Source organism: Molossus molossus, unplaced genomic scaffold (assembly GCF_014108415.1).
Source record: "Molossus molossus isolate mMolMol1 unplaced genomic scaffold, mMolMol1.p scaffold_m16_p_9, whole genome shotgun sequence".
Classification (NCBI taxonomy): Eukaryota; Metazoa; Chordata; class Mammalia; order Chiroptera; family Molossidae; genus Molossus; species Molossus molossus.
Genome location: NW_023425403.1, coordinates 11,246,214 through 11,255,751, shown reverse-complemented (window position 1 = coordinate 11,255,751; position 9,538 = coordinate 11,246,214). Strand labels below are relative to the sequence as shown.

General features: G+C 44.9%; 1 protein-coding gene across 3 annotated transcripts in view; it reads right to left on the bottom strand.

Moving 5' to 3' along the window:
- Positions 1-701: 701 nt before the first annotated feature.
- SNX25 (sorting nexin 25) overlaps positions 702-9,538 on the bottom strand; it is a 113,058-nt gene continuing 104,221 nt past the window's right edge. For 2 of the 3 annotated variants that reach the window (XM_036250356.1, XM_036250357.1), the window contains 4 exons: positions 4,955-5,021; positions 3,033-3,214; positions 1,699-1,799; positions 703-1,177 (listed from right to left, as the gene is read on the bottom strand). In XM_036250356.1, the coding sequence (XP_036106249.1) occupies positions 1,097-1,177; positions 1,699-1,799; positions 3,033-3,214; positions 4,955-5,021 (431 nt within the window). In that variant the 3' untranslated portion in view covers positions 703-1,096. Of the gene's footprint in view, positions 1,178-1,698; positions 1,800-3,032; positions 3,215-4,954; positions 5,022-9,538 lie in introns of all 3 variants that reach the window. The other variant, XM_036250355.1, reaches the window with a different exon arrangement.

The window sequence follows — 9,538 nt, the reverse complement described above, 5'->3', positions numbered from 1 at the left end:
TTTGTTTACTAACTCTTAATCGTTTATCTTTCAGAAGTTATGATTCACATCAAGAACTTGGCACATATGATCTATCAATGATATAATCAATACCACTTTAATATATATATAGTATTCTTTCATGGATTTCAAACTGAATTTCTGCCTACTAACTGTTTTGCTTTCAATATTCTTGGAGGTTAGAGGGGAAAGTGTTTTATTATCATTGCATAATAGAAGGTGAGTGAGTTGTCCATTAACAGTGGGGCCACTATTCACAGTAAACCAACACCTGTACGCGGGACCTCCCCGAATGCCCTCCGGGTCCCTAGGACCCCGCGATGGAATCATGTCCTGCAGCCCCTGCAGTACCTTCGGGCCCTCCTCTTCCTGTTCCCTGTCTCGCTCCTGCCCGTCTTCAGTTCGGCTCACATCCCGCCTCGCTGCTGCATCTTTTTAAGGACTAACTTGGCTCCTCTCTCCTCATTCACATCCATCGTCACAGTCTTCACATGTTCTTTCTGTGTCTGGAGGAAAGGCAGCACACTTTCTATTTCCCTGCAGAAGTACTTACATGCACAGCATTTTCTACAAAAAAGGGCACTTGGTAAATACTTGACCTTCCTGAAGTGTTTCAACTTGTGTTTTTTGAGATATAAGCGTCTGAAACATCACAGAGCTCTATGCTTCATTTTTATATTTTATTGCTTCAAATGCTTCAAACTATGGGAAATCTTTGGTAAAAATAAAGACAAATTTTCACAATAACTTTACATAAAGCATTGCACAACAATGTTCTTCAATACACATGAATATAGGAATGTTCAAAATCCTCAGTGAGGCAATTAACTGTACAATATTCACAGTTCTTCATTTTAAAACAAACTTTTCATAAATATTTATAATATTTCCTAGGTTATCACATTAACATTTATATCTCGACTGTGAAGTACTCATATTCTCACTAAACGAACCCAGCGGCGACCAGCAGCGGCTCCGCTTGCTACCAGGCACAGGGCGGCAGCTGGACGACCGCTCTCGGCCCCGCCCCTGTGGGGAGAGGACTCTTCCCGTGTCTGCTACCGCAGACGCCCCCTGCTGACGGGCCTGCGCAGACTCAGACCTGGCCCGCTCTCAGCGGATCCATGTGAGCTCGCAGCTCAGGACACAGCTCGACCAGAAGCAGCTCCATCAGCACCTGAACCAAGAAAGAAGGGGAAAGGAGAGGAAAATGTGTGTTTTTCTCTAAGGGTTTACTCAAATATCTACATTTAGGAGGAAAGGCTAACTTTAGGTCTGAGATTATTCTCAGTGAACAAGTTACTGTCAAGGAAATGTAATTCATGGTTATTTTGTGGTCTGTTAACCAACACCACACCATCAGCAATATTTAGTACTGCCACCTCTAATCAGAGGACGGGACACAGTCTGCTTTGCAGAATAAGGGAGCCGAGCAGTCATGTTACAGACAGCAGAAGGCAGGAGAGGCAGGTGGTGTCAGAGAATGAGAACGGTGCACCCACCAGGGAGGGGTACTCTTCTTCTTTCCAACCACATTTAACAGGCAGACAAACAAAAACAAAGCAGAGAAAATGGGTTCAGAGGTACAAGGAATAGGATTGGTTAAGAATATAAAGAATTAAAATCTACCTGCATATGTGAACAGAGATGTAAAATTAAATAAACAGTTAAACCTGTGGTAGGCTTTAAATTACTCACATATAGCAGATGCTTATTGGCTCTTGTTTCTTGCAGCGCATTGAATATTTTTATTATACCATGACGGGCATTCTGCTGTCCAACAAGGCTCTGAAGCATATCTGAAAAATTAAGTTGATATTCTATGCTGTCGCTGATAAAGTGCACAGTGTACAGTTACTCAGTGAAGGACAGATTACATAATATGTACACAATAAATAAAAGTGCTGGCCCAACCAGTATGGCTCAGTGGTTGAGCATTGACCCAAACATCAAGAGGTGGCCAATTCGATTCCCGATCAGGGCACATGCCCAGGTTGTGGGCCAAATCCCCAGTGGGGGGCATGCAGGAGGCGGCCAATCGACGTTCTCTCTCATTGATGCTTCTATCTCTTTCTCCCTCTCCCTTCTTCTCTAAAATCAATAAAGAAAATAAACAAACAAACAAACAAATAAAAACAAATAAAGGTACTGCCCTGGCTGGTGGCTCAATTGGTTAGAGCAACGTCCTGTACACCAAAAGGTTGCAGGTTTGATTCATGGTCGGCACGAACCAAGGTTTCGGGTTCAAACACCTTTCGTGGTGTGTACAGAAGGCAACGGAAAGATCTTTCTCTTTCTTTCCCCCCACCCCCTTTGCTCTTCTCTCTCTCCCTTCCTCGCTATTTAAAATCAATGAGCATATCCTTGGGTGAGGATTTTAAATACATAAAGGCACTGTAGCCTGAGGAATGTGAATGATCTTTTTTTCCCCCCAAATATTTAAAGAGAAACTAAGATTATTTAAAATTGTTCAGCATCAGGCATTTATACAAACTATAATTTTAATACACTGCTACCCAATTAAAAATTAAGCATTCAAAATGGTGTACTTTAGCAGGATTTTTAAAGCACAAAATTTATTATCTGTTGTAAAACATTCTTCTAGTTAAAAAAAACTATAACCAGTACTGTTCTTTTTTTGATATTTTTTCTTTATTGATTTTTAAAGAGAGGAAGGGAGAGGGAGAGATAGAAACATCGATAAGAGAAAACACCGATTGGCTGCCTCCTGCATGCCCACAACTGGGGATCAGGCCCACAACCTGGGCATGTGCCCTGACCAGGAATTGAACTGGCGACTTCTTGATGCACGGGTGGACGCTCAACCACTGAGCCACACCAGCTGGGCAGTACTGTTCTTATTGAGGTTCTCTGTAATTTCTTAGCAAGGAGCAAGACGTGATTTTTAAAAAAATAGTGTTATTTGTTTCACTGTAAATAGTGTATCTTGAGAGACATAAATGAAAAACACCTTAATAGGACTCGCATTTTGTTTTTATCTCTACTTTTCAGGTTTAGAGCCCAGGCCTCACCTGGAATGTTTTCCAGTAGCTTCTGCTGTGCTTTCTGCTTCGTTTCCTGACTTTGTTCTTCGCTTCTGATTTTGGTCGGTGGTGCCAATTTCCCATTGGGCCAAAAAGCATCCCGGAAAATGTTGATGTAGTAAACCAGCATTTGCTCACTGAAAATCCAGTTCACTGTGTCCCGAATTTGTCTTTTAAGAGAAAAATGTTTCTTGGATGAGGTTTTTTAAAATTTTCATACTCCATTCTCAAAAGGCATTTATCAATGAGTAGGTTAAGATATGGCCTGGTCTAAATGTTTGAAGAATAAAACAGGAACTGATTTTTAAACTCTGGCTCTGAAAGGTACTCTTCATTTTGGTAACACTGAATAACCCTTCATCCCCGGAGCTTACGTTTTCTTTGGTGCTGACTGCAGCAGTACCCTTCACTGACAGGAGACCGATTTGTTTGAAGCTTACAACTATTCTGTGCTCATTACTCAATATGCTAATTTCTCCATGAAGTGGTATCAACTGAACACATAAATCCACTGAAAGATGGTTAAAAGTGGTCTGAAACATCCCTAAGTTCCTGAAGTCCTGGGGGCGAACCAAGTTTTCTCCCCGACCCTTGGTATTGCTGTGGCAGATGATGCCGGCTGAGCCCTCTGACCCAGGGCACACGTCTCACGTGCTCACATGGCACGAGAAGGAGAGCACCCCTCTCACCACGAAGTGAAGGACCTTGGAAGACACACTGCTCTCTGGCCATTTCCAGTGTCCATGGGAAGGAGAGCCGGGCACAGTTGTTAATAAACGGCTCTTATCTATACCCAGGTCTTCCACACAACCCTATTGCATTAGTTACTAGTCAAATTCTGACCAGTTACAGGATTTCTGCTGTCGAGACAAGTAACCACAGTTCAAAGAGCCCAAAAGGAGTAGTTTGTTGGGAGTAGGAAGTCTCTTTGTTCAACGGGAGAAGACTCATTTTAGACTATTAGTGCCAGAAAGACCTGAAATTGCAAACTCAATTCATGAATAATACATTTTAAAGCCCTTTAAGAATCTGACTGCGCTACCAAATTTTTAAAGGGTCAATGTAAGGTCGTCACAAATAGTATCTGAAATAGATATTTCAAGCCTCGTATTTTTCACAGGGTAACCAGTCACGACGGAAGTCTAAACTCGAGTGGGAGTCACAAGGTTCGTTCTGTTTGTAACTGCATGTCTCTGAACATACCTCCCTGTACTGCTTACAACTTAAACTGCAATTCATATCTAGACCAAATACAATAATGTTATTAATTTAATGGGACTTGTGACTCGAGGGAACCTGCTGCCCTCCCTGCCAGCCTGAGAAAATCTGCATAAAAAGGCAGACATCGTGTCGCCTTGTCATCTTCCCTTGGGTTACTCACAGGCACTACATGAAGAAAGAAGTAAGACAAGTTCAATTTGCAACTTAAAATTAGGTAAGTAGCTTTCACCAAAGGCCGTCACCTAAGTATTTTCTACCACTTTAGGTGAGACTTTCTATCAGCCAAAACCACAGGAAGCTTCCGAACAGTTCTGGTATGTGGCTCAGTCGCTACAAGGCCAGTACGGCTGCTTGTTTCTATGTGGCAGCATCAGCTAACGGCAAAAAAAGGAAAGTGGGGGAGGGGCTCCTAAGTCTCCCACCAGGTAAAAGCCTGCAGACAGAGCGGCCTGAGAAGTCCACACGCCGCCTCTCCTTCGGCCCCAAGAAAACAACTGCCCACCGTGCTCACACGACAATCGCAGCTGCTCGTGTGGTGGTCTGCACCGGGGCAAGGGAAGTACGGATCGTGTCAGAAACAAGGCGAGAAGATAAAATACCTTCAGTTAGAAAGACCACTGGCCACTATACCACAGACTCTTAAGGCAAAGAGTAGGCATGAATTCAAATATTCATTTCGTGCAACTCACTTGTTGATGGTTCTTCCAAAAGTGACCTGAACGAGAGCAATCAACGTTCTTCTCACCCATTTAAACACTGAAATGTAAGTCAGAGGAGACGTATTACCACAGGATAGCACAATTAGGACATTTTCATAGCTGCACAAAGCATAAACCTTATCACTCAATCTGAGTCCTGATACCAAGCCAGGGCTATGACACCTTCAGAATGTGGGTCAAGGTTAGCAAACTTCTGCCCAAGAAAATTCCTCTTAGTAAGCTTTTTATTTTCTGCTCAGCGAATGATTAGATGATACCTAAGAGTTCTTACAGCTTTGCAATGCCAAAACCACAGCTGAGCTAACAAGTGGAAAGACACTTCACTTCACATGTCCTGGGCCCCTGACAACAGGTCTGTTTTCCACCAGCAGACAGACTCTGTCTGGCGTGTTGCCAATTTCCTAACACTTCTCTGAATGAGACACATGTGCAGTTAAATGCTGACAAGTATTCTGAAATATTAATGAACCGGTGGGTCTGACTGCTCCCAGCGGGGTCATATGTGAGCATCCTGTGCTCGTGTGGACTGTGTGCCTCGGGGGGAGAGAGGTCCTGAGTGAGATGTCGTCTCAGACTCTCCGCTGCCTGGAGAGCTGGGCATCAGTCACCTTCTCTGAGCCTGTTTCCTCCTCTGGAAAAGGACAGTATTAACGTGCTTTTTTTTTTTTTTTTTTAGCTCAGAGTCTTGTCAACAGTTTGTGTGAAAAAGTACTGTGAAGGGCTCTACAAATCTAACCTTTTATTATTAACTTGGAGACACATTTCTACAGGGACAGATTATAAATATAAACAAAAAGAAGGCAAAGAAATGCTGTGAGGTTATTTTAGATCTGCAAATTGGAATCTACACCAAATTTTCCATCCATACATTCACCTTCATTCCTTGAAGTGTTTAGCTACGCACACACGAGCAAATGAGAACCCAGACGTGACCGAGAACACCCGAGAGGAGTAAACTCACCAACCCCTGTACGAGGGAAGTCACACACAGAAGTCAACAATCCACACAGGCTTGGTACTAGCCTTCAGAGCATTCTAAGGTCACTTCTAACATTTTAAGTGGATCTAAATGACCAGTTTAAGTAGTGCTGTTAATCCTTCAAGTAAGATTCGAGTCTCTTTTTTTTTTATCCTTACCCGAGGACATTTTTCGGTATTTTGTTCAGATAGAGTGAGAGGGAGAGAGAGAGAGAGGGAGAAACATCGACGTGAGAGGGACACATCGAGTGGCTGCCACCCACACAACCCAACCAGGGCCGGGGACAAACTGCAACCGAGATATGTGTCCTTAGCGGGAACTGAACCCGGGTCTCTCCAGACTGCAGGCCGACGCTCTAACCGCTGAGCCAAACCGGCCAGGGCAAGATTTAGGTCTTGGAGTCTGGAGTCAGGACCATGTCTTCAAAGTACCTTAAAATTTTTATGGCGTTCAGGGTGTGTTGCCAGCTTACAGACCTTCTCATCTGAGGTTGGCACTTAGGCTGGGGAGCATGTCTGTCAGTGATGATAACTTCACCCTGCCTTTCTAGGGCAGGAGCGAGGTAGCTCGTACCCAGAGGGTCTGACATCTGCAACTCTAGAAAGAGTGCCTGTCAGCAAGTGATTGGGTATACATTTTTAAAAGGCTGTATGGCCCTGGCCGGTTTGGCTCAGTGGTTAGAGCGTCGGCCTGCGGTCCAGAGAGTCCCGGGTTTGGCTCCCACGAAGGGCATGTACCTCGGTTGCAGTTTGTCCCCGGCCCTGGTTGGGTCGTGCAGGTGGCAGCTACTTGATGTGTCCCTTTCACATCGATGTTTCTCTCTCTCTCTCTTCCTCCCACTCTATCTGAACAAAAAATGAAAAAATGTCCTTGGGTGAGGATTAAAAACAAAAAAAGGCTGTATTATTGCTGGTTCCTTTTTGTATACTGAAATAGATCAGGAACCCAGAAACGGCCGTGCTCCAAATTCTCTCCCATCACTGAGATCTGCTTACTCTACTACTTTTTCTTGGCTTCCCCACCCCCACCCCACAAACAAAACAGCTCCAATGACTCCTTCCAAGGGCTCATTTGTTCAAAGTCACAGAGGCAGCTGCAGCAATGCTAGGATTTTGCTGATGGCAAAGACATCACATCTCACTGTAAATAATGTTCTATTTTCTCCCCTCTGAAATGTCACAGGCAAAACCAAACGTGCTTCTGAGCAGGCACGCGATGGAGGAACACATGCTGCAAAGACAGGACCTGAAGCCCTGCTCCTGCCCTGATGGCTCTGACCTATCCACCACACCTCCGTCTCCGTATCGCCAAGAACACCTGACAGAGGCTAAGAAGGTGCTCCTCTCCCATCAACTCTGGGACACAGGAAGGCTTCACCCTTAATGGGCCGGACTTCACTGAGGAAGTCAGCCTTCGGATGGAGAACTACTGTTTTCTGAGGACACGGAACCCAGTGGAACAGCACTATGTTTCTTAAAGTGTCAAAAATATGTAACAAAGCCCTGGCCAGTGTGGCTCAGTGCTTAGAATGTCGGCCCACAGACCGAAGGGTTGCAGGTTCAATTCCCAGTCAAGGGCACGTACCTGGGTTACAGGTTTGATTCATGCGCATGCAGGAGGCAACCAATGTGTTTCTCTCACATCGATGTTTCTCTTTCTCTCTCTCTCTCTCTCTTTCTCCCCCCTCCCTCTCTCCCTTCCACTTTCTCTAAAAATCAATGAAAAAAATATCCTCAGGTTAGGATTAAAATTAATTAATTTAAAATTAACTAAAAACATACAACTTGTGAATATACTAAAGTCAATGAATTGTACACTTTACACAGATGAATTTTATGTTATGTGAGAAAACAAAGCAATAGCTATAGCTTTTTCATCTGAAAGAATCTTTTTAATGTTTGGGTAATACTCCATCATATGGACATTTCTTAATTTAACTGTCCCCTTCTGAAATTTAGCTTAGTTCCAACTGTTCAATATTGAAATTATGCTCAAAATGAACTTCCTTCTATAGAAAAGTCTGTCTACAGTTTTGAATTTACTTGCGTCTGTTGCAATGTGAGTTACATGTCTGGAATCCTTACACTGTACACACACTGAGGGAGACTCCACATCTGATACATTTTTGTTTCCCCTACAGAGCTGTGTCTAAAACACGCTCCCAAAGAGGTTGCTGCTTGTTTAAGCTTTGGCTGAGGTGAAGGAAAAGATCAGTGACCAAGACAGTTAATTCTGGCACTTAAATTGTTCTCGCCTCTGCATCCATCAGTGCGTCCATCCGGGCACGTTATCGACCACCTACGATGGTTCAGGCAGTGTGGCAGATACTGAGGAACAGAAGACACATGGGCACACTCAAGTTTATAGGAGCACTTGAAGTTGTTTCATCTGCTAACAATCCTTTAAGTGACATTAAGGGATACAGAGCCCCACTTCCTATGTGAGACCAACTCCCAGCTCACCTCCTCTGTCTCAAGGGAAAAGATGCCGTCTGGGCGGACAGAGCCCAGGACAGTGGACAGCACTTCAGTGGTTGGTGGCGTTCCTGCTGTGCCTCGCCAACCCTGCTCCTCTCACGTGCTTCCTCTCTGGGCGGTCAGTGGGCCTTCAGGCACCATCCCATCGCTCGCTAGTGCTGAGAACCCACGCAGGACTGAGCACGCGAGTCTCATGACAGAGCTCTGTGGGCTGTGGAAGGTGTGGGTCAGCAGCGTCCTGTGCAGGGCTCAGGACTAAACCAAGTCGTACAGTGCGACCTTTCGCCCACGTACTGACTGCTTTAGGGGAGAGGCACTTGGGTGGGTCTTAACAAAGAGTATTTTGATCCTATTTTGCTCTTGTTTCTTCTAAGTACATTACCCCCAAGAACTACCAGGTCAGGATTTCTCAACCTGGCATTACCGTCACTTGTTGTGAGGGGCTCACCTGGGCATCGTAGGGAGTTTGGCAGCATTCCTGGCTTCCACCCACTGGATGCCAGTAGCACCCCCAAGGTGTGACAACCAAAAATGTTTCCACATTGCCGAGTGTCCCCCGGCCCCCAATGACAGCCACTCCTCTACGGAAAGAAAGGTGGCTGAGGCAGGACTGAGGCCATCCTGTGTCCCGGCCAAAACACTATCTTAACAACACCCACCCCCATCTTTAACAACAGGGCTCCTCCTCTGCTACAAAAAATTATTTTTTTCATACCTTTTGGTGACAAAACAGTAAGACTATGCCAAGTCACATAAAAAGAAATCCAAAGCATTCTATCCTTCTGTATTCAGAGGGACACAGTGCAGGGTAAATTAGGACCCGAAGGCCCTGGAGTACAAAGATGACTTCTGTCTTGCCCTGGCCAGTTTGGCTCAGCAGTTAGAGTGTCGGCCTGCGGTCCGGAGAGACCGGGTTCGGTTCCCGCTAAGGGCATGTACCTCGGTTGCGGTTAGGCCCCGGCCCTGGTTGGGTCATGTGGGTGGCAGCCACTCGATGTGTTTCTTTCACGTCGATGTTTCTCTCTCTCTCTTCCTCTCTCTCCCTCCTGCTCTATCTGAATAAAAAATAGAAAAATGTCCTCGGGTGAGGATAAAAAA